Source organism: Crinia signifera, chromosome 1, assembly GCF_055691185.1.
Source record: "Crinia signifera chromosome 1, ASM5569118v1, whole genome shotgun sequence".
Classification (NCBI taxonomy): Eukaryota; Metazoa; Chordata; class Amphibia; order Anura; family Myobatrachidae; genus Crinia; species Crinia signifera.
Genome location: NC_139217.1, coordinates 360,290,897 through 360,314,598, shown reverse-complemented (window position 1 = coordinate 360,314,598; position 23,702 = coordinate 360,290,897). Strand labels below are relative to the sequence as shown.

Sequence of the window (23,702 nt, the reverse complement as noted above, 5' to 3'; positions counted from 1 at the left end):
GTTTTTTTTTGTCTGTATTCTGTTCCACTGTTATGGAATTGATGACTGCTGATTTAAAGAAAATGCAAATGTGCTAAACCCATAGCAACCAACCAGGATTTTAATTGTAATGTCTAATTACTTGCATTATATTGATCAATGCTAATTACGCATTAATTGCTGTGGATTAAAGTACTTTGTAACCACTAAACAGCAGAACTTCATGTCTTTGGTACAATCATGTAAGGCCACTTACAATTATGTGACTTGTGCATGAAACATGAATACTTGAAATAGTTTGATAGATTTGACATTACAACATTATAAACCATTTTAATTGTCCTCCCTCTCTAGCATGCTGTGAGCTTGCTGCAGTATTGATAGCTGCTTCCTGTCTGCGTGGCTTCCATCTATATACTGCTCTCCTGGCCGTTCCTTCTACCTCTATCACCATTTGCTGTGTTCCCAGCATGACTTGGGACCACTTTACACGCTTGAGCTGATGCAGCCATTGAAAATTTCAGCAGGAAACCTCTCCCCTGTGGAGATAGAGGGCATTTGACAGTGCTCCCTTCCCAGCATGCAGCAATCTTCTCCTGTCAGAAGGAGCCACCATGCAGTGCAGAATCAGAGAGATTAGCCCAGGCCTCTATTCTTTCATCTCGGAGGGAGTTTCTTTCCAGTCTCTGAAAATCTGCAGCTTCCAGTAGTCCTAGCACAGATCCTGATTTATTGATTTTTTTTTTGCATGTAATGTTAGGAAACTCTGGTACATATTGCATAGACCACTGTGGGTTGTAGGAACAATTTCTGAGAATGTGAATGGAATTCACAACCATAATACCGCTCGTTGACTTAGTACAATGTGAGACCCGGTAAATTTGATATGACAGACCCTTAAATGTCAACTTTATGTCATTTCATACATAATTGAACCTTTTAAATACCTACATATACAATATATATCATCTATTATCACTCCCCTTTTTAAAAGAAATAAAAAATATAAAAAATTTGGTACTTCCTCATCTTTGTGGCTACGGCAGTTACGTTAGCCGCTACTTAACCACCATTGTCCCCTCGCAGTCTCGCTTCACTAGCCACGCTTCGGGCTCCGTGGCTCACTCCGCTCTGCTTCACTCGCTAACAACTTTACTAAAGGTAATATGTGGTGGCATGGACCCAGGGTGGTGGAGCGCAAAGATCATGACCTGACGCTGTTTAGTACATAAGTTCCGTTGCGTAAGCTGGGGCCACAAAGATGCCGAAGTACCTTGGTAACTCAGGGGTACATGTATGAAGCAGTGATAAGGGAGAAGTGATAAAGTGCCTGGTACTTTATCACTGACCAATTAGCTTGTAATGGTCCCTTTTTAAACCCAGCCTGTAACTTAATAGTTAGGAGCTGATTGGCCGGTGATAAAGTACCAGGCACTTTTTCACTTCTCCACCCTTATCACTTCATACATCTACAGGGGTGTACACACGGAGCGATCCTTCTAAGCGATTTTGAATACATAGTCTAACTAAAAGGTTAGTAAGGATCTCTGTCAAGGTTAGACAAATCTCCCTATAATATCGCTTAGTAAAAAAGAGTTGCCAGGCAAGAATATTTTGACTAGATCACTGGCTGTCTAGTCAAAATCGCTGCTATTCACTGCTTAGGGCGATATTCACTAGGCGATCTGCAATGAATACCAACCAAGTATGTTAATTCTAGTATAGTCAAAATCGCCCAGAGTCAAAATCGCTGGTGCATTTAGTCAAATTGCTTAGTTAAATTGCTTAGTTAAAGTCTTTCACTAGCAATAATCGCTCAGTGTGTACACACAAACAATTGTTGTATATATACATGGCCTGTCCCCACACCCTTGCACTTCCGCTGGTGGTATTTAATTTTTTCTGCTGAGGGGCGCGCTGATCTAATTGCAGCTCACTGGGGGTAGCGATCTGAAATACATAAAAAGTCACTTATTTCAACCTGTTAGTTTGGTCGGTTTAATGCGTGGTTTAACCTGACCATTATGAGTTCAATATGCACAAAAAAACCTCCGTTTAATATTGTCACGTGGTGTTCAATGGAGACTGGCTGTTATAACAATTGAATACTACCCTTAAGGGATGTCCACATGGGCAGGCTGCTGCCAATTTTGACTACGCTATTTTGTCTTAGTGCACTAAGTGGTTTTGACTGTGTGACTTGGCCATAGGTCCTTTGTACGGTGCTGTAAAACACTTGTGGCACCTTATAAATAAAATGTAATAGTAACCAATAAGCCTAAAGTGCAAAATTGGTGTGTGTGTGTCATATGTAATCAATCATCCATAACAGGCATGTTGCTAAAGCGTTTGGACAACCATCAGTATTTGACTGCGTTCATATTTGGCCTGTGCAGACAGTACAAAATTGCTATCTTTGGTGTGTGTGCAGTATCTATCATATGTAATCAATCAGCCATAACATTAAAGCCTTTAATGTTATGGCTGATTGATTACATATGATTTAGTGTATTTAAGATGTTACACTGTCACTATTCTTGTTATCTTGGCGAAGGGGTCACGTACCCCGAAACGTTGAATAAAATGTTTCACCTGCATTAAACCTGTTTCATGGGTCCCTGAGTTAGTGTTCCCTCTTGAAATGAGGGCGGGCAGGGCGCTGCAGCGCAAGGGGGGCAGACCGGGCCCGCCGATGTCACAATTGTGGGCGGTCCCGGGCAGCGACGTCACAAAAAGGTGCGTGCCGGGTCGCGAAAAGGGGCGGGCTCAGTCACTAAAGGAGGCGGCGCCGGCACCGCCGAAGTTACCGTGCTGCCGGGGAAGTGCTGGGAGTCGCCGTCTAAGGCGGCGCTGCGCTTCCCCGTGCACTCAGCCAGGGCAGGCACCACGCTGTTTTAGCGGGGCACTGCTAGTAGGGCAGGGCGCATTTTGCCCTGTAAAAATCGGGCAGGGCGCAGCGCACCGCTAAAACAGCCTAGCGGGAACAAAACTGAGTGCTGCCAGCATCTAAGAGGATATACAGTGTCAACCATCACATCCGGAAGGCACCAGGGCAAGACACCAGGGCAAGACACCCCAGTTGGGGTATACGGAGTACCAGGAACGTGATTGGTGATATATATATATATATATATATATATATATATATATATATATATATATATATCACCAGAGTCCAATCCAGCCGGCACTCACGTAAAATGTTCCCAACGGGCCCCGGTGCCCAAGAGAATAATGCAATACACCAATTCCAAAGAAAAGATGGCACTCCAGAGGCACTTTTTTCTGCAATAAAAAGGATGTGTATTGAGAAAGAGCTAAGCTTTCGGGTTTTAACCCCCTTCGTCAGAGCATAGGCTGTAGGATTTGTGCTCTGACGAAGGGGGTTAAAACCCGAAAGCTTAGCTCTTTCTCTATATACGTCCTTTTTACGGGGGCAGCGTCAAGGGGCGGACCGGGCCCGGCCGCCGCCGTCAAAAGGGGCGAGCCCGGCTGCCGCCGTCGCTGAAGGGAGTGGCCCCGGCCCCCAGAATGATCTGCACTGCTAGGGAAGCGCCGGGCATCGCTGTCTACAGCCTACCGGGAACACTAAATAAATAAATTGGAAAAAAATATATATATATATATATTCTATAGTTGCCTGTAGGCCCATCTGTCTTTTTTTTTTTTTTTATATATTCTTTTATATGTTTTATATGTTTCTTAAAGCCCTGAGGGTTCTAGCTTCTGTCCACTACTGCAAAGAAAGAAAAAAAAAATCTTCAGTCTAGGCATATTTGGCACTGAGGCGGTTACATTATGTGAGATGTTTATCCTTTCTTCTGAAGCTGAAAGAAAATTGAGAACCTCATTTTCTAGCCCAGTTGGATTCCTTGATATGATTTCCCTGCACTCTGGTCTTGATTTTCAGTTCAGGTTTATGTTTTTAACCTGTTCAGGTCTGGAAAAGTACAGTATGTGCTACAGTGCTGGCATATTATTAATGAGTAGGTTAATCAAAATTGTAATTGAAAAAAAAAATTGGGCGAAAGGTCTTTGGGGAGCAGTAAACATTTGTGTTGTGTTTTTAATTTTATTCCAACAAACACAATATTGTAAAATTCAAGAAGTAGAAGGTGCATGGGAAGTTGTGTATGTATAGGCTTTCAATAATATCCCTTTAATGTCTGACACCTAGAAACCACACAAGTTCCAAGGCTGATACAAGGATTAAAGGGATATTATTGCAAGCCTATACATGCTTTATTATAAATGGCACACAGTTCTTGTTCTATAAACATATTTTGTTTCATTCTATGTATGTTAGTAATACAAATGGAAGTTGTGTGATACTTAAGGGGTTATTCAGTTGGTTGTTTATTTGGGGAGGGAGGGGGGGGGGTTGGGTTCTTTTTAGGTGCCGACCACTATGTGCTGCCCGCCTGCAGCAATTTGATAGTTCTGCAGTTCAGGCACGATCATCGCTGTTGTTGACATTTCTGCTTGCTGCCTTCTTAGGTGGCGAGCAGAAATGGGCTAAAAGTGTACTGTTTTGATGTGAGTTTTTGCATTTGATTACTGCATAATTTTAGTTCTGTTTAGCCATGCAAAGTGGCTAAACCTGTTGCATTCTGGTGCTGAGAAAGTAATAGGTGCCTGATCATAGCAACAGTTGATTCGGGGAACACAAAAATTTGATGCGCCTATACATATAGACTCCGACCTATCAATTCAATTGTTTCTGTGTTCTGGCACCCATTAGTATTGACGTGCATAAAAGCCAAACTGTCTAAAGATGTAGTTCAGTCGTCCAAACAAACTTTGCACTGGTCAGAGCAACAATTGAATAACATTGATAGACCACATTCATATGTACACCCAGTAGGAGGCATGATGTGCAATTGAATCACCTGCTTAGAGTTTAGAGACCGATTTTGCAGCTCATTTGAATTACTGTCACCTATATTTATGTTTAGCTCTTTTTCTATTTATATAGAACTGTTTCATGAACATGAAATCTAGTTGAAAAAACGTAAACTGAAGTCTGTTTTATGGAGGAATTGTGAGTGTTCTCTTACTTAGCATCCTCTAGTGCAGAGCTCAAGCAAACTGTTGGCGATAGTTGTATGGATGAAGAGAAGTCTAAAGGCACCCACACACTATGCGATTTGGGCCCAATTTCACACGATTCGGATGGATCGGGCCGTGAAATCGTCCCAAATGACACGTGCTGACATTCCGTCTGAGTTGGAGGTCAGACGGGCTGCACTTTAAATTGATCAGATCAGACCAATCACTGGCACATCGCGGATGCTTTTTAGCACCGCTGGCACACACCTATGTGCAGCGGTGGGGTCCATGGGGTGGGCAGTGGGTCGGAGCGGCGGCTGGGGAGGCAGCAGGGTACGTGCAGTGCTGGGAGGCAGTGGCGGCCCTGCGGTGGCTGGGGAGGCAGAGCATGAGGGGTCCCTGCTACAAATGGTCAGTCAGCGGGGTCCCTGTGGCAGATGGGAACTAATAGCAATATAACGGGGCAGGAAGGGGCTGCTGAACGTGCAACTATATTTTGAAAAGACTGGTTTATTAGCTGAGAGAATTCTCTCAGCCAATCAGCGGCCTCCCATCTGATTGCCTGAGAGAATTCTCCCCACCAATGAACAGCCGGCGAGTCTTTTCAAAATATGGTTTTAGATTCCGCAGCCGCTTCCCACTCTGCCAATACCGCTACTAGTTCCCATCCACCACAGGGACCCCGCCGCTGAGTGCCCAACCACCGCAGGGACCCCACTGACTGCCCAGCCGCCGCAGGGACCCGCTGCCCACCCCTGCCATCTTCCAGGGGATTTACATGCAGTAAATTGTATGTGATTTATTGCATGTATATTTGGCACATCAAGTGCCAAATCCTAAGTGAGCCTCCCGGGAGCTCTCAAGGGCAAACTGGTCCGACTTGTTCATAGGACAAGTTTGACTAGTGTATGTGGGCCTTAACTGTATAAGACCACAATTCCATCCACAGGTTATTGTCAAAGCTTTGCCCATGTTTTAATGCCAGCTGATTCCAAAACCACAAACGTTAAATAATTACCTATTGGGGTGTTTCAATGGTTTCATCCCCCCAAAGTACACACCTTTTTGGTAAAGGCATCCTCCGATGGTATTGACCTATTTAAAAAAATGTTTAGAAATACAGAGCAGTTCCATTGTTGCTCGATTAGCTGCTTGGAGACACATTTATGCACACTGCATCCCATGCTGGCGTGCTGAAATATGAGAAAAGTACCCAAACAGCACTTGTTTGGTTTAGCCATTCTGGCCTGTATGAGTGCAATTAAAAATATACCACCTTTGATCGCTCATCACTTCAGACAGGCAATTGGTATTGATAAACAATTGAGTTACCCCCATTTATATAGGTGGAATCCTGGTGATTGCTATTGTCCCTCTAGACGTGTCGACATAAAGCTATGCTTTGAGGCTAGCTTTAAGTGGACAAATCTGCAACATACTTAGAGTGAGTGCAGTACCATAAATTCTTATAACGCTGACTAATATCTAGTTCAGCGCTTGCAATATGAGTGCACTTTCAACCAATTTGCATTTGATTCTGCATTTGACCCATTTTGTATTCTCATTTTACTTCAGCCGCTGAATGTGAATGATCTGATCAATCTAAGGGGGGGGGGGGGGGGGTGCTATTCAATTGTTTTTTAATTGCTCCTAGAAGTGCCAGGTTAAACAGGTATAAATAAAAAACTGTTGGGCATGAAAACAGGTCACTGATCATTCATTTAATCTCATCAGCATGGGGGCTGTGCACATTACTTGCGTGGGTTTCCTCTGGGTATTCCGGTTTCCTCCCACAATCCTAAAATATACTGGTAGGCTAATTGGCTCCCAACAAAATTAACCCTAGAATGTCTGTGTGATAGATTGTAAGCTCCACTGGGGCAGTGACTGATGTGTAATTAATAAATAATAACAGTTGCATTCCCCTTCTAGTTGTGGTGTGCACCCCAGCTGGTCTCTGTACGAATATGAATCTATCGGAACTAACTATTCAATTGTAGTGTTCATTCTAGCACCCGCTATCTTTGAAAACCCATGCAGTTCCTGTTCCCTGCTTGGGGTGTCGCTGTCTGCTGTGGTGTTTCTAGCACAGGTCTGGTTTGCATATCAGTGCTGATATACAGACCACACTGTGCTAGAAGCACTACAGCAGACAGCGACACCCCAGGCAGGGAAGAGGAACTGCATGGGTTTTCAAAGATGGCGGGTGCTAGAATGAACACTAAATTGTTTCCTCAATCAGATGACCCTGTAGCTAATGGCCTGTTGATCAGAGAACCAGACCCCCAGTATGTTATGTATTCTGTGAAAATGAAACTTTCCCGGTATGTAACACACACTTAAGGGGCATGCACGGTGCGTTTCTGGCTACGGACGATTTTGACAATGCAATTTCCCCTGGAAGTGCATGAAACTGATTTTAGTTACATGCGCCTGCAATTTTTGACTCTGCTATTTGGCCTATGGCCACATACATCACATGCAGCATAGTAAAAATTGCCTTGCCTGCACAGTCTATTTTTGTATCAGATACCAGGGGAATCAAGCAAGAGAAACATTTGAGATTTTGACTAACTTTTCATACAATTTTGATTGTATGGTCAAAACTGTGAGCCAAAATCTCACTGTTCAGTCACTTAGATGCTTTGCATTATGCAATTTAATGTTAATAGTAAAAATAAAATGTGTGTATCCGATCTACTGGCATTATAACCACTGTAACCTTAAATCACCCACATTTAATACCTCACCGCTGGGAAGAGCAGACATTTCTGGAGTTTCATTAACGATCTTAAAGTAAGCTTTTAGAAAAAAAATTGAATGGAATTCAATTTCTACGATCTAAAGGTGCCCATTCATGGAGCGATGTGCTCCGTACATTTTGAACTAGATCCCATATAGTTTAAAGCGCATGCGTTTTGTTCCAAATGAGATACAATCTAGTACAAAAAGCACGGGCTGCACATACTTTTTGTTCCATGTGATGTGTGTAGGAGCACGCATAGTATGGGCACCTTTAGAGACCTGACACCAAACTACACACAAAATCAATGCTGTTCCCATTTATGTAGATGCATATCCCAAAATGAAAAGCTGTTTTGGTGTTGTAGTAGTTAAATGGAGTACTACACTTTTAGTAAATGATCACTGTGGTGTTTAAAACTAATTTTTTTTTTTGGTCAGGCAACTTACAAGGCGTTAGGGCTGATCATCCTGAATGTTTAGTGGTGTATGTTTTAAACACACATGCATTAATCTGGTTGATGTGATTATCCAGTTTCTGCACTGTGTCACTCTGGCCCCTCAGGATACAGACAGCAGATGCACAGTGTGATACTGAATACAGCCTTGGGATTCTGCTTCCTGGGCTGAATCTGTGCTGCTCTAACCCTTTCTTTGCCAGTAGAACAGAGACAACGTTCCTCCAAGCATTATTTTTATTTATTGTAGATATGTAATAGCCAATGCCTAGCTTTTCTATCTGTTGCAAGCAGCTCTGTTTTTTAAACTTAATTGCTTCTTCAGGGTTTCTGGAGCATATGTAAATCCCTCTGTACTTATTGAAATGAGAACATATATTGTATGACCTAATTAGATACAACCGATGTACATTGTTAAATCTCTTTTTTAAAGGGCCACTAATCCAAATTTTTCTATTAATGGTTACAAATCCTTACATGTGTATGCATGCTTTTCTGTGCACACTGCACTTCAAGACCACTGTTGAAATTACTGAGCTAGTGATGATTGATTATAATAGGACAAGTGTGGTCAGTGAAGGCAAATCTTATCTTTTACACATCTTTATAGTGTGCACCAAAACTCTATGTCCTTGGAGAAGTAATGTGTACACACGGGGGGCAATTTCAGCTCAAATCGCTGGCAATATGGTCGCTGAGCGACCATATTGCCAGCGATTTCATGTGCTGTGGGAGATAAATCGTAGGGAGCGCGCTCCCGCTGCCAGCCCTTCATGGTCGCTGGTCGCAGGAGCATGCGGCTCTGATTATGGCTAAAAAGACAAAATAGCTTGCAATTTTCAGGCAAAATCGCTGGTCGTTGATAAAAACAGTACACAGCCATTTTAAGCCAAAATCTCTCAGCGACCAAATCACACCGTGTGTACACAGCTAAAGAGCAAATAGATTTAAAAAAAAATTAAATAATCAAATTAAAAACCCATTTCAACTTTTTCCTGGTGACCTTTTGACCGGATCCCCACTTCACCGAGTAGAACAATAAGGGCAAATCGCCCCTTATGGATTTCAGTGTGCTAGGTGATAGCATTAAGCTGTGTACACACGGTGCAATTTGGTCGCTGGGCGATTTTGACTTAAAATCGCTCAGCAATATATTGCTCAGTGTACTTGCAATATCTCTCAGCAATATATTGCTCAGTGTACTTGCAATATCTCTCAGCAATATATTGCTCAGTGTACTGTTTTCATTAGCGACCAGCGATTTTGGCTGAAAATTGCAAGCTATTCCTTCTCATTCTGTCTCTACTTCATTTTGACTAGAAATTGCTGGTCGGTGGTGCACAGTACGTTGTGCACCAGCGACAAGCAATTTCTAGCCATAATCGGAGGAACATGCTCCTGCGACCAGCGACCATGAAGGGCTGGAAGCGGGTGCGCGCTCCTAGCAATTTATCTCCCACAGCACATGAAATCACTGGCAATATGGTCACTCAGCAACCATATTGCCAGCAATATGTGTTGAATTCACCCCATATGTACACAGCTTTATGGAACAATGTTAAAGCTGTAACTTTTTTTTTTTAATGTAAACTTTGAATCATTTAGTGACATTTAGAAGTTTTTTATGCATTTGTGAAGAATTCACATGCCTCAAATGTATTTGCTTGTAGTTTCAATCATATCAATACATGGAAATTCATGCTATTTTCTATTACACATGGCTATTCTAATTCTCCAATTTTTATATTAGTTATAACAGACATAATATGAGGTACATTTCCTGGCTGCCATAAACTACAGTAGCTCCAAAGCAAGTGTAGTATGGCCTTTGGTAGCCTGTAATACTTGAGCTACTTACTGTCCAGAGCTGTATTGTCACAGGTGCATTGGCACAGACACCCACACTTGTGTGCTTTTACTTCCTGCAAAGAATACAAACAAACACAACCAAAAGGGAACTGAGCCATGTATATTAAACTAGCTGAGGTACCCGGCATTCTCGGGTTTGCTTGTGCAATTAGCATTACTTTACTTTTGTCCTTTTCTTTTTTTAAGCATGACAGCTCTTCCAACAGACCCATGAGGTGCCTGCTTAGTGTCATCTAAAGTTCTCATCCAAATCCTTCCAGTGGAAGGCCCTGAACATGCTCCCCATGGTCGTGGTCGGCTCCCAGATCTCACCACATTTTTTTTAAACCCCATGCCCTCTACCCCCTCTACGTAATGTAACTTTGCCATATCTTGCTTCCCTGACCCACTTTGTGTAGTAGCTGGGCCCCTTTTTGGGCCTCGGGACCCACACGGGGTCGGGATTGGGTTTCTTACTGGCAGTGAACCTAATCTGGACCCAATCAAGACCCCTAGCTTTGGAGTAGTCCAAATTGGTACAACAGTGTCTGAATGCATACCGGACGCATGGTGTGCACGGCATACACATCTCTGTGGTGGGGTGCTGGATATCACCACATTTTGTTTCTTAAACCCCATGTTCTCTACCCCATCTATGTTATGCAAATTTTCCATTTCTTGCTTCCCTGACCACTTTGTCTAGTAGCCAGATTACCACAGGGTTGGGATTGGGGGTCTAAGTGGCCGTGAACCTAATCTGGACCCTATCAAGCCACTTGTTTTCGTCCAAAATGCACCCAAAATCATGAGATGCACATACAGTAGATGATTCTCTAGTTTGCAATTAATATTGGTTTTATTCTGCGAATTCCCTTTAAAGACACTTCAGCTACCTTCTGTGGAAATTATTATTTTGAATACAGCCATATCCCCTACTGAATCTTCAAATAGGAAGGTTGACATTGAATAGACATGGTGGGCTTTTTCAGTCCGGGTGCTGTCAGCTCAATTTCTCTTACAAATTGTATGAGCATTCACATATGTTTATAGGGATATATATAGATGTAAATAGGCTTTACACTGGCCGGATGTAATTGCAAATTCCAGGTATCCAAACGGATCCTTACTTCTAATACTTTACCAATTAAAAATTTAGTCAAATGCCGAAAACCCAAATCTGCTCTGCCTTTTCCAGAAGCGATTTCCTTGAAGAGACCTCTGACTGAAAGTTGGATGCTACTTTGAAATCCATCTACACAGCAACTAACGCTGGGTGTAGTATAGCTCACATACAATGTCTAGGTCAACAGCAGAAGGTTGACCTTGACAAAAGGTCAACATGAGTTTTTTTTACAGTTTTTTTTTTTTTTTTTTTTGGTGTCACTGTTGACATCCAAGCATGTAGACTTCCAATTATTGTACAATGTCCCCTGTCATAGCACACTTTGCTCGCCATGCTTTAGACCAGGCATGTCCAACCTGCGGCCCTCCAGCTGTTGTGAAACTACACATTCCAGCATGCCTTGCCATAATTTTAGCATGCCCTAATATCAAAGCTGTGGCAAGGCATTCTGGGATGATGATCATTGACGATCATTGCTTTGTCTTGCCATTGCTTGTGTCAGCCTTTTGTCAATATTGACCTTGTGCATGTTGTCCTATTGACATTGACGATTGTTGACATTGTCAGTCATCCGTATACCACAGGTGGTCTCCTCTGGCTAGATTTTGTTGGTTTCTGGGTGAATAAAGCTGTTGAAACCATATGCTGAACAACTAGCCTACAAAATACATTCTGGTCTGCCACGATCAGATCTCAGTGTGTTGGCTTATCATATCTAAGATTCAGATATATTTTTGGAAGATGCATCTAGGGGCATAGGCCTGATCGGTTCAAGAATTTCTGCTTCAGATATTTCTTCTTGACGAGCCCTTTTGGATTTGTGCCTGGCAAGCGGTGCAGTATATAAGCGAGGTGGAAGTTCTGTCATATATTGGGGGTATTTAATTTGGTCTCAAACTGCATAAGTGGATATCCCAGGTTATGGGTAGTAGATGTTCTTGCCTTCCCACATACTTGGGACCTTCCTTTTTGTGCTCCCTCAATTTAGAGGAGGATTCCGAGGTGCTTTCTCTGCGGTTCGAAGTACAAGTAACCCTACTGTGCCTTCCTGTTGTCGGGACCGCTAGCGCTCAGACAAGCCAGGGCATGACAGATTGCCTTTCCACCTAGGGGGGTTCCATGATGGGTGCTCGTCTGTTACTTTTCAAGTACCTCTGGCTACCGACCTGTCAGGATTCCTGGGTTTGCATTCCCTGTCTGGGTGAGCAACGTGGGGGGGGGGGGGGGGTTGCGAGCAGCTGTGCTGGTGGTGCTGCTTCCAGATGGTGCAACACTGGAAGCACCAGTGGCACACACATAGGAATTCGTGCCATGGCCGAAAATTTTCCGGGGTAGCCAGCGCCAGCAGTTTGTAGTGTTCTAGATTTCTATTGTATATTTTGTTGATCGCAGTAGTCTGTGAGTCCCTGAGTAACAATTTAGTGCATTTCATCTGTAAATTGTGTTAAGAAAATAATTTAAAAAAAATACAGTTTTTCTGCAGTGTCAAATGAAGAGATTTTGTCGAAGGGAAAAAAAAAAAATTTTTATCCACTAAATATCTTCATACTGATGTAGTTTCTGTCATTGAAACTCCTCTTCATCTCATATTTGTGCATAAACAAATGCTCACACAGCATGTTCGTATGGAAGTGTCTCCAGGGACTAAATCCAGGGAGGGCTTAGAATGAGAGCATTCGGGATGTTATCTCTCAAATTATTCTCAAGAGTTGCACCCAATCGCGCAGGCTTGTAGAAGGAAACGTGGTGTAATTATTAAGTGGGACAGTAAACCTGAATGTTATTTTAGCATATGTTATGCAGTATCTGTACTAGGAATCCCAAAGCCGCATCGCTAGAAATCTGTTAAACCCATTGGGTCTGAGGCCAAGAGAGCTGCTCAGTAGGATAATCATGTTTTGATGCACAGTTGACTATTCCTGCTAATGCTTTAAACAGTTTTTATGTGTTTTCCAGTTATTTGTCTAAGCCCAGTTTTTGCGCAGGCTGTTGGAACAAAACCTTACTGTGACAGGGTGGTGGGGAGGAGGGTTGAAGACGCACAACTTTGGATGCTGAGACAAGGCCCCATCCTTTTGGAGCTGGCATGGACTTCTCCGTGGGCATCCATCACAAACACTGCAACCCGGCCAGCACTGCCAAGAATTTCTCGCACCTGGTATTAAATCAGCCGGTGCCTTCCACCTCCTGCTGCCTGCAGTTATGCTCCACGCAGCACAGTTCTACGCTTGTTATTGCAATTTTGTGGAGCTCTTTTGATTTACAGCTGCTTTTACGACCGTTGAGACAGCCACAAATTGAGGAAATCTCATAAAACAGAGAGCAAATGTCTCCTTCACAGCTCAGGCAGAGTTCTGGCAACACTACTTTATTCCACTGAGCAGGATGTGTAAACAATATTGAGTCTCCCAAGTGACTGTATCAGTACAGTTAAGTGGTAACAGCTTGAAAAATGCCTTTCCCCCGAATTAGAGGTAAAACTTTCAATGGGCCCCAAGGCTAAACTAAATTGGTGACATTTTGCAGAAGGAAGGGATAATCTTATGCATATAAATAGAGAGGGCAGGAGCTGGAAAGATGTCAGGGCTTAAGCTAAACATAGGATCGGCTATGGGAAAAGGGCCAGTGCTGGATGGGTCCCCTATGTAGTGGGTCATGCGCTCTTCCTACCAACTCTTATCCTTTGTGCTTCCAAAATTCCTTTTTATTGAGTGTCCAGGGACAGAGTGCTCCAAAAAAGGAGGTCTTCAAAATCAGGTCCCATTCACACAGGCACTGGGAAAATGAATTAAACTCGTGAACACTAACATGCTTTTTAAAATGCGTTAATGTGACGTGGCTTTTGTTACGTGTACGTGACACTCTTTTGTACTGGTAGCATATGTTAACACGTGACGAGTGGTTTCCACTTATTATTGTTTAGCGTGAATCTATAAAAAACTGATCATCCTATTGATCATCCTATTTTAGTATTTTTCATAGTAAGTGGCTGAACAGATTCACTATGGATAGTTGTGAACCGGCTGTGTATATAATTATGCTGTTTTTTGGTGAGATTACTTCGTAATAAAAGTACAGCACCATAGATAAAGCAAATTAGATACTGCTGCTGTCATTTTTGTTGGGGCTTTCTCCCCAGTTATTATGAAACCATACAATCATTATAGAACTGTTCAGCTGTGTACACACTGGTTGGCCAACATGTAGCGGGTGATTGGCCAATGAGTAGCAGCAATATGTCTGTGAACGATATTGCCTATAGCTGATTATATTTAAAGATATATTGGTGGATTGTTTCTGGTTAGATCCGCCCACTGCCGTACACTAGCTGCACAAGCCGGCAGTGATTGACATGTAAGTCAGTCGCGACTGATTGGGCGCATTCAGAACACACTGCCCAATCTGTGTACAGCTAAATCTGCAGATATATCTTTAGGAGTGTACCCAGCTTTAGAACTTTTTTTACAAAAAATATTGAAATGCAGATTCATATTCTTTTCAGTTTTTCTTTTTTCTTTTCTTTTTCTTTCAATGTTGTCTTATTCTCTGAGCATTGCAGTTCTGCAGGCCCTGCTGTCTGCTTCATTCCCTTTGCTTGGTGATGTTTCCTCTAGATGATGTCTGAGGTTTTTCTACAGCTGAATGATTTCTCTCTGTACAGACACACTGCATGTAAAAGCTCTCGCCCCCTCTGATTAATCAGCTCCCATGTGGCCGGGTAGGGTGTTAATTTGTAGACGCAAAGAACAGGCAGGCATGATAAAACTTGACAGCTGGTGCATGTCTGCAAGGCTGGAATAGAGGCTGTGATGATGCTGAGTCGGGAGAGCAGCCATGAAATATTTTAAAGCTGCAGATTAAAAAAGGGCTCCTCTTGTCACTTGTGACCTGGGTGGGTAACAAAGCAAAACGTGCTTCGTCACTCGGTATACAATATAGAAGTTTATGAATCCGTTTATAATGAGAACAATAAAGTTGAACATTTGTGTATAATGGATCATGTTGAAGTGAACAGAAGTGGCTGTTTGCATGATAACTTGTTTTCCTTTGTGTAGCACTAGATATGGTGTTGAATAGATTTCTGGTTACACTTTAGAACACATTGATATAAAAGGTAACCATGATTTCACAGCAGTCTTTGCCATTTAATATTTACACATAAATTCTCATTACAATTGCATTGAAATAAACAAGTCTTTTTTTATTTTTTAACTAGCAAATGCTTCGAAAGCTAGTCTGCTACCTTGTGATTACCTCTGTGTTTGAACATGTGTGAGAGAGAAAGCTGTACATTCACTCACTACTAACAGATGGTAGGGTTATGGAGACACACAAACGGACACTAGCCCTATATATAGATATTTCCCTGTAATGTTCGTGCAACTGGAGACACAAAAGCGGTTCTAAGCACCAAATACCTCAGTCTTATTTTATTTATTTTGGCACTCCAGATTTCATGTCTGCTTTGTGAAGTGCTTCAGCCTTGCAATGAATGCTGTTGCCAGTTTCTTGCCATTCATTCGTTGCCTCTGTTTATTCATTGACTCTTTCAGATTCAAAGTGAACGTCAAAGTGATACAATATAGCAAGCAATGGATTCAGAGAAAACTGAATTCATGTGTGCTGCCCTGCCGACATTTTTTATTTTTTCAGCAGCTTAATATCTGGGGATGAATTTATTAGGTGTTGAGAAACTTTAATGTTCAACCCAAATATCATGTTGTTTGGCATAACCCAATACAGCAAATTGTGACATTACCCAGTGGATGTGGGGCTTTGATGATGTGATTCACCAAGAATCCTATCCATATAAACACCCTTCCCTTTCCACTAGGTAGTTATTGATTTCAGGGGGGTTCCCCACTATTCTGGCAGTTTGTGGGAGCTTAACCTCTGATATATTTCTTTATCTAAACCCTTTAGAATCCAGATTACAATGGTTAAGAGCTGTAGGTGTGTGACACCATTATTTGCTAGTGAATTAACAAGAAAGGCAAGCCCAAAGGCATTCTCTTTCCAAACTGGCTGGTTGGAATTAAATTTTTGGGAGCAAATGACAATTAACAATTTGCTTCTAAACATGGAAAACAAACAAATATGGTCTTTCAGACAAATAAGTTAACTCAATTTATGCAGACTGCTTTTGGGAGCAAATGGTTTATTGTCATTTTGTTCCTAAAATGTCCAGATTTTTATTCCAGTGTGTATGGGCCTTGTGAAAGGGCTACCAAGTAATCCGATATTCGATGGAGGCACAAACTTCATGTAACAGACCACTCTGATTGCATGACGTTTACGCACTCCCATGACACCCATTGTTAATCAGTTGGAGTGGTCAGCCCTTCAGGTATGGGTCATAGGGTCTACCCAATTAGGATCAACACTTAATTGGTGGACCATTATTGGTCCATAGGTTGACATAGAAAATGTCAACATTAGTGTTTTTTTTCATAGTTTTTGGTTTTCTGCCGTCTTACGTCATCATGGACATCGTATCAATCTACAGCGTCCCCTCGCATAGCTCACAGCACTTGCAATGAGCACTATAATATACTCCCACTAGGTCCACGTAAATAGTTAAGTATGGGGGGGGGGGGGACATCTGTTCTGGTGAAAAACTTGAGAAACTCGTGTCGACCTTTTCCTCTGTCAACCTAATTAGTATCCAACGCGTACCAGCTCACCATATGGCTATTGGCATAGTGCACTCAATGTAGTTACTCCACCAGTCAACCACAGAGTGCTAGCAACCTAAGCTACAGATAGCAAGTTTGCAACCAGGGTGAATTCTTAAAATGCATTTTAAATACAATTTATTGCATATATTTTTCTTTTTTGCTCCAATTAATTGGCAGCTCTCATTTTGGAGTGCACCCAGACAGTTGTCTGTTCACTTTTGGATCCTCTTTATGAATTTGTCTTGCATTCTACATTGTAGTCCAGGAGCTGCAGCAAAATAAATCCGTTCTTGTAAAACAACTGCCATCAGTTTAATATTTCTCCATTGCTAATTATGTTCTGTTTGATAGCTCAATGTTGCACCCTTGAGGACAAAAATAAAACAGCCGCTGCACAGAATAGCAAATTGTTGCTTTTTCCACAGAGTAGTAATTATTTATTTTTAAGTTGGCATAGAGTGGGGTCGATTCTAGACTGTGCAAAGTGAATAGCGCCAGGAGGGAGCACCCAGCGTTATTCTAGTCAGCGTGCCGCTAACGCCGACACATTTTTTTCTGCTTGCACCCATCCTGTGATATGAGCAGGAGTCAGGCATAACCGCAATAACACGGTGCACATAAAACAGAAAATGTCGGTACTCTAAAATAAACCCACGAGTAACGGCATTTACCAACTAAGCATGCGAATTAGTATAGCTTGGGAGCTCCCTCCTGGCGCTATTCACTTCACACCATATTGAATTGACCCCTTTGTTTAAGTAAGTTTAATTTATATAGCGCACTTTCTCCAAAAGATAGTTTTAATGAAAAATAACGATGCATACCTTGCTGTGAATTCTACAAATTAACCTTTTTCCTCTTTTATCTAGTGCTCCAATGTTGGCTCTGAGGTCCTCTTCACTCCAGCTGCTTCCACAGGTAAGCAAGTCTCAAATATATCATTTACAGATGTGCATTTTTAATTTCTGCATGGTAAATACAAATGATCTAGTTTACAAGAATGTAATCCAACCTTGCAATTCATCTAATTTATTTTGCACGCAATTTCTTTTTTTGTGTGTATTTTTTTTGTTTGTAATGTTTTTATGCCCCTTTGTTACTACTTTTATATTTACAAACTGGTTGTTTCTAATGTACAGGTAAAGGGACAATCAGGCAACAGACAACTGTGGGTCATTCCATGGTTTACGCTGCTGTCAGTATGGAAGAGTAGATACACCTACTGTAGGTACAGCGAGTGATTAATAAGTGAAGGATTCATTAAACAATAAATGGGTGTGTATCCTTCCCACTTATGAATAACTAGTGTGTGCTGCAAGCTGTTCCTGGGCACCAACCTTGAATTTGTGTAGAACCTGGGGTACAGGACAAGAAAATGTACCTAAGCGCTCATATATATATATATAGCAACTCCAGATGCGAGCACCCACGGTCTTAGAAATAACGGCAACCACAGACAAGGTATCTGCAAGCTTTCGGGCCTTTATTAGCCCTTCGTCAGGCAACACAAGATCTTGTGTTGCCTGACGAAGGGCTAATAAAGGCCCGAAAGCTTGCAGATACCTTGTCTGTGGTTGCCGTTATTTCTAAGACCGTGGGTGCTCGCATCTGGAGTTGCTGTAAGTTATTATTGCTGGAAGCACCGCGGCAGTTGCTGTGTTGAGGAGGGTGCCGGTCTATTGGACTTTGCTATATATATATATATATATATATATATATATATATATATATATATATATATATATATATATATATATATATATATATTATGAGAGAGAGAGTTAATTGTTGAGTTCATGTTTTAATTTTGAAGGTGCCTACATTAGACCCTATTCCCACATTCTTTAATAAATGTAGTGTTCCCCTGTTACGGTACTTTTAATTGAGTATACAAATGACCATTGTTTTTAATGACTCCACATCTGCTAGTATTTTTACATAAACTTTATGGACAAAAGTATTTATTGAATTCAGATGTTTGTCAGACCCCTTGCCACCGGTATATAAAATCAAGCATCTAGCCATGCAGTCTCCATTTGCAGACATCTATGATTCAAAATGGGTTGTTCTGAAGAGCTCATTGACTTGAAGTGTGGTGCTGTGATATGATGACACCTTTGCAATAAGACAGTTCCTGAAATTTCATCCCTGCTGGATATTCCATGGTGAACTGCAAATGATATTATTAGAAAGTGGAAGCATATAGGAAGAGCCAATACTACATAAAATGACAGAGCACGGACAATAATGGCCAAGATGTATGGTGTGTAAAAGTTGTGAACGCTCTAATGATACCATTGAGTTTAATGGAATTGGTTTCCATGGCCAAGCAGTTGCACGGAAGCTTCACATCACCGATAAGAGTGGTGTAAAGCACACAGAGACTGGACTTTAGAGCAGAGGAAACTGGTTCTGGGTAGTAATAATTCAGTCAGATGGGCCAGTATATTTTACCTGGCTCTGACTGCATTATGAAAACTGTGAAATTAGGTTTAGGAGGGATAATGCTATTGGTCTGTTTTTTCACAGTGTGGGCTAGGCCCCTTAGCTCCAGTGAAGGGCAATCTCAATGCTTCATCATACCAAGACATTTTGAATGAGGTTATGCTTCGACCTTTGTGGCAGCTGTTTGGGCAAGTGCCTTTTCCATTCAAACATGACTGTGTACAAAGCAAGGACTATGCAGACATGGTTTGTGGATTTCTGTGTGGAAGAGCTTGACAGGCTCGCACAGAGCCCTGACGTCACCAGACCATCTAGCACAGTGGTTCTCAACCCCCAACAGTGCACGTTTTCCAGGTCACCCGGCAGGTGCACTCATTAATCACTGACACATATTAAAAGATCACAGGTGGAGCTAATTATTTCACCTGTGATTCAGTGTGGAGACCTGGAAATTGTGCACTGTTGGGGGTCCTGAGGGCCGAGGTGGAGAACCACTGATCTAGCATCTTTAGAATGAACTGAAAAGGAGATTGTGAGCAAGAACTTCTTGTCCAACATTAGTGCCTGACCTCATAAATGCTCTACAGAATAAATGGGTACAAAATCCCACATAAATACTCCAAAATCTTGGGGCAAGCCTTCCAAGAGCGGAAGCTAGTATAGATGCAATGGAGGCACCAAATCCATACTAAAGTAGATGATGTGTTTGAATATAATGTCATTACAGTCCCTGTTGGTGTAATGGTCAGGCATCCGAATACTTTTGTCCATATAGTGTAGCTTAGTCTCTTGAGTTTCGGGCTTTGATATCCAGATTAGATTGTTGGGTAGGGAGTATTTATCCAGATTAGATTGTTGGGTAGGGAGTATTTTGGTTGAGGTGACAAAATTCCAATGCTCAGCAAATATTATTCTTTCTGATAAAGCACCAGACTTGTTATGCATTCTATACATAATGTTGTTCACCTTGTATTGAAACAATGTATTGATCAGTGATCGCGAAAACCCCAAAAAATAGTGTGTCCCTGGGACCCCTCACTTACAAAAATCGGGGTCCTACCTGACCTTTTCTGGGTCCCAATAAAAATAAAGCCTCCTCTCCCCTTCCCCCCAGCATGGCAAATACAGAAGACTTGTCCTCTCCCCCACATGGCATATACCCTGAGCCGAATGCCATCCCGAGCCTATTTATAGGAAACATAGATTTTGGTGTCCCTCACTGTGGGGGGGGGGGGGGGGGGGTGGAGAGGGAGTGAATCAATTGTCTCACTTGAGTAAAGCAAGATACACATACTAGAATATACATAATCTGAGAACAGGGATAAGTGCCAAAAATTTAGGGCATGGCTTTGTGGGGAAATAGCTGCCAGTATTATATTCAGCAGGACGTCATCTGAAGCCACGCTGACATCCGGCTTCCGGCTGCTGAGAACGGAGCTGAACACCGCTCAGAAGTTTTTCTGCCATGCGGGGGGAGGGGGGCGATGCCAGTGTGAAGTCCGGATCTCCGGGGGGGGGGGGGGGGTGTTTAACACTTATCCACCGCAGGGGAGCGGATTTAAAATAGCTGACCACGGCACACAGTAAGTATTGCATTCAGGAGGACGGCTGAAGCTGCGCTGACATCCAGCTTCCTGCTGCTGCTGACGACAGCGGAGCTGAACACCGCTCAGCAGTTTCTCCGTTATGCGGGGAGGGGGTCGCTGGGGGTGGGGGGAATCCGGATCGCCGAGATATGCAGAGAGAACGTGTGACACTTGCTACTGCTATCCGCTTTAGGCAGGAGCTCCTCAGCAGGTGGCAAGCACCCCCCTGAGAATCTTGCCAGCCAGGAAATTCTGGTCGCCGTGGCGACCAGGGTTTGTCGAGCCCTGTGGTAAAATACTCGCTATAGTGAGTATTTGTGAACCCTGAGTATGCATCTCAATTGCTTAAATTGATGAGTAATCATGTGGCGTACAATTTGTTTATTATGGTGGCTGTTGGGGGTGGGGGGGGGTTGTCAATAAGCCTCTAAATATAGATGGTGTTTAGCCCAGTATAAGGACTAAACACAGGTTGGCTAAGGTTGACCAAACCATGGGGATGCATTCTTATGTGGCATCTCAGGAGGCTGTAAGAACTACTCACACCCAAACAGAGCAAATCCTTTGAATGACACCCTCTGGGATTTTGCTTATGTCAGTCTGTCTCTGCCCTTTCCCATTCTCTCCCTGCCAGTCAGTAGAACCTTAAGATTGGTAATCAGTTGGTAATGCCATCCTTTTTACATGGGTAAAAATGTTAAGATGATTAATTCAATTACACTGCTTAAAGATAGTATAACAATCACTCATCAGTAGACCTATGATTTTCTGTTCTTTATAAAATTCTAAAATTAAAATGATACCATGGGCCATTTACTGTATTTGTTTTACTCTTCTTCCTTACCGGAAAGTGAATAACTGTTAAAATGTTGGGTGTGCACCTGCAAAAAATTAAGTACATTTTGCAGTACCATCCTTAATTTTTACTCTGTCAGTCACAGCTAATGCAGGATGTTGCTCTTCAGACAGTAAACTGTTACACTGTGTAATACCTGTTGTATGGTGTAAATGCAGCTTGTTGTTAGTCCACTTAACCCCTTCCCGACATTTGACGTATATATACGTCATGGCCGGGAAGTACTTCCCGACACATGACGTATATATACGTCATGACTTCTAACTGTCACTGCGTCTAGAGACGCAGTGACAGAGGGACGATGTCTGCTGTCCCTGACAGCAGACATGTCCCTGCATGCCCAGGGGGGGCTGCGATGCAGCCCCCCCGTCGGCGATCGCTGTGATTGGCTGTTCAGTGTGAACAGCCAATTACAGCGTTTTCTGTGTCACCGGCGAATAACGTTCGCCGGTGACACGGGATCGGAGGTGATTGGTGCTGTAAAGTACAGCACCAATCACCGCGGGGTGTAAGGGTGACACTGGTGTCACCCCACCTCACCCCGCCCGCCCCCAAAGGCCGTGATTGGACCGACGGACCAATCACAGCCATGGAGGGGGGTTTAAACTAACGGGGACTACACTGCAGACGCCATTCCGGTCTGGAATAGCGTGCAGTGCGATCACCGTGCCCAGCTGTCGCCATTTACTGACCAGAACCTTGCTCAATACTTACCTGATCACTGCTTGGGATCTTGCTTCATCTTGTGACATCCTGTGCTGTGTTGTGCTGTGTTGTGCTGCTGCAGTGTCATCGAGTTAGAGAGAGAGAGAGATAGAGAGAGAGAGATAGAGAGGCCTAGTGACAGAGAGTGCTATATTTTGTGCTGCTGCAGTGTAATAGAGTTATAGATAGAGAGAGAGAGAGATAGAGAGATAGTGACAGATCGTGCTATATATTTTTTATATAACTGACTGCTGCCCCCCCTTTTGTGCTGATCAGTATAAATTAACTGATCAGCAACTTTTTGGGGGCGCAGGGTATTTTTTATATATATATATATATATACCTGTCAGTGCTGCTGCTGCAGTGTCATAGAGTGATAGATAGTGAGAGATAGAGAGAGATAGTGACAGAGAGTGATAGAGACTGCTATATTTTGTGTCTGCTGCCCCCCTTTTGTGCACCCCCAGCAACTTTTTGGGGGTGCAGGGGTTATTTTTCATATATATAACTGTCAGTGCTGCTGCTGCAGTGTCATAGAGTGATAGATAGTGAGAGATAGAGAGATAGAGAGAGATAGTGACAGAGAGTGATAGAGAGTGCTAAATTTTGTGTCTGCTGCCCCCGCCTTTTGTGCTGATCACTATATCTGAGGTGATCAGCAACTTTTTAGGGGTGCAGAGGTTTTTTTTTTTTATATATACCTGCCAGTTGCACTGTCAGTTGCACCAAAGGTTGTGCACCTGCTGCCCCTCACTGGTAATCAGTGTCGCATCACTGATCACCTTTTTTTTTTTGTGTGTGCTGTGGGGTCTTTTTTTAATTTTTTTTTTACACACACTGTGATTTTGGGGGTGTCCTGTGGCCGCTGTGCGCTGATCAGTGACGTACATCACTGATCATCTTTTTCGGCACAGGGTTGATCTATTTTTTTTTGATCAAATTCCTGTTGCCTTTGAGCGCTGTTAAGTGACGGACGTTACTGACCAACATCTGTGCTCAATTTTTGGCGCAGGACCTTTTTTTTTTTTTTTTTTTAACCCCTTCAATTTTTTTTTTTTTTTAACCCCTTCAATTTTTTTTTTTTTTTTTAACCCCTTCATTTTTTTTTTTTGTATAAAGTATTTTTTTTTTCTGCACTACATACACACTACACACTACATACCCCCCTGGTTGAAATAAAGTTTGTACCCCCCCCTACACTATACACGTGTTGAAACATTTCACTACCAGTAA

The 23,702-nt window shown here is 42.5% G+C and overlaps 1 protein-coding gene across 13 annotated transcripts in view; it reads left to right on the top strand.

Moving 5' to 3' along the window:
• Positions 1–23,702, top strand: part of FBRSL1 (fibrosin like 1) — a 536,058-nt gene that overhangs the window by 469,899 nt on the left and 42,457 nt on the right. For all 13 annotated transcript variants that reach the window (XM_083150036.1, XM_083150030.1, XM_083149999.1 and 10 more), the window contains one exon: positions 17,747–17,795. In XM_083150036.1, the coding sequence (XP_083006162.1) occupies positions 17,747–17,795 (49 nt within the window). The remainder of the gene's footprint in view (positions 1–17,746; positions 17,796–23,702) is intronic.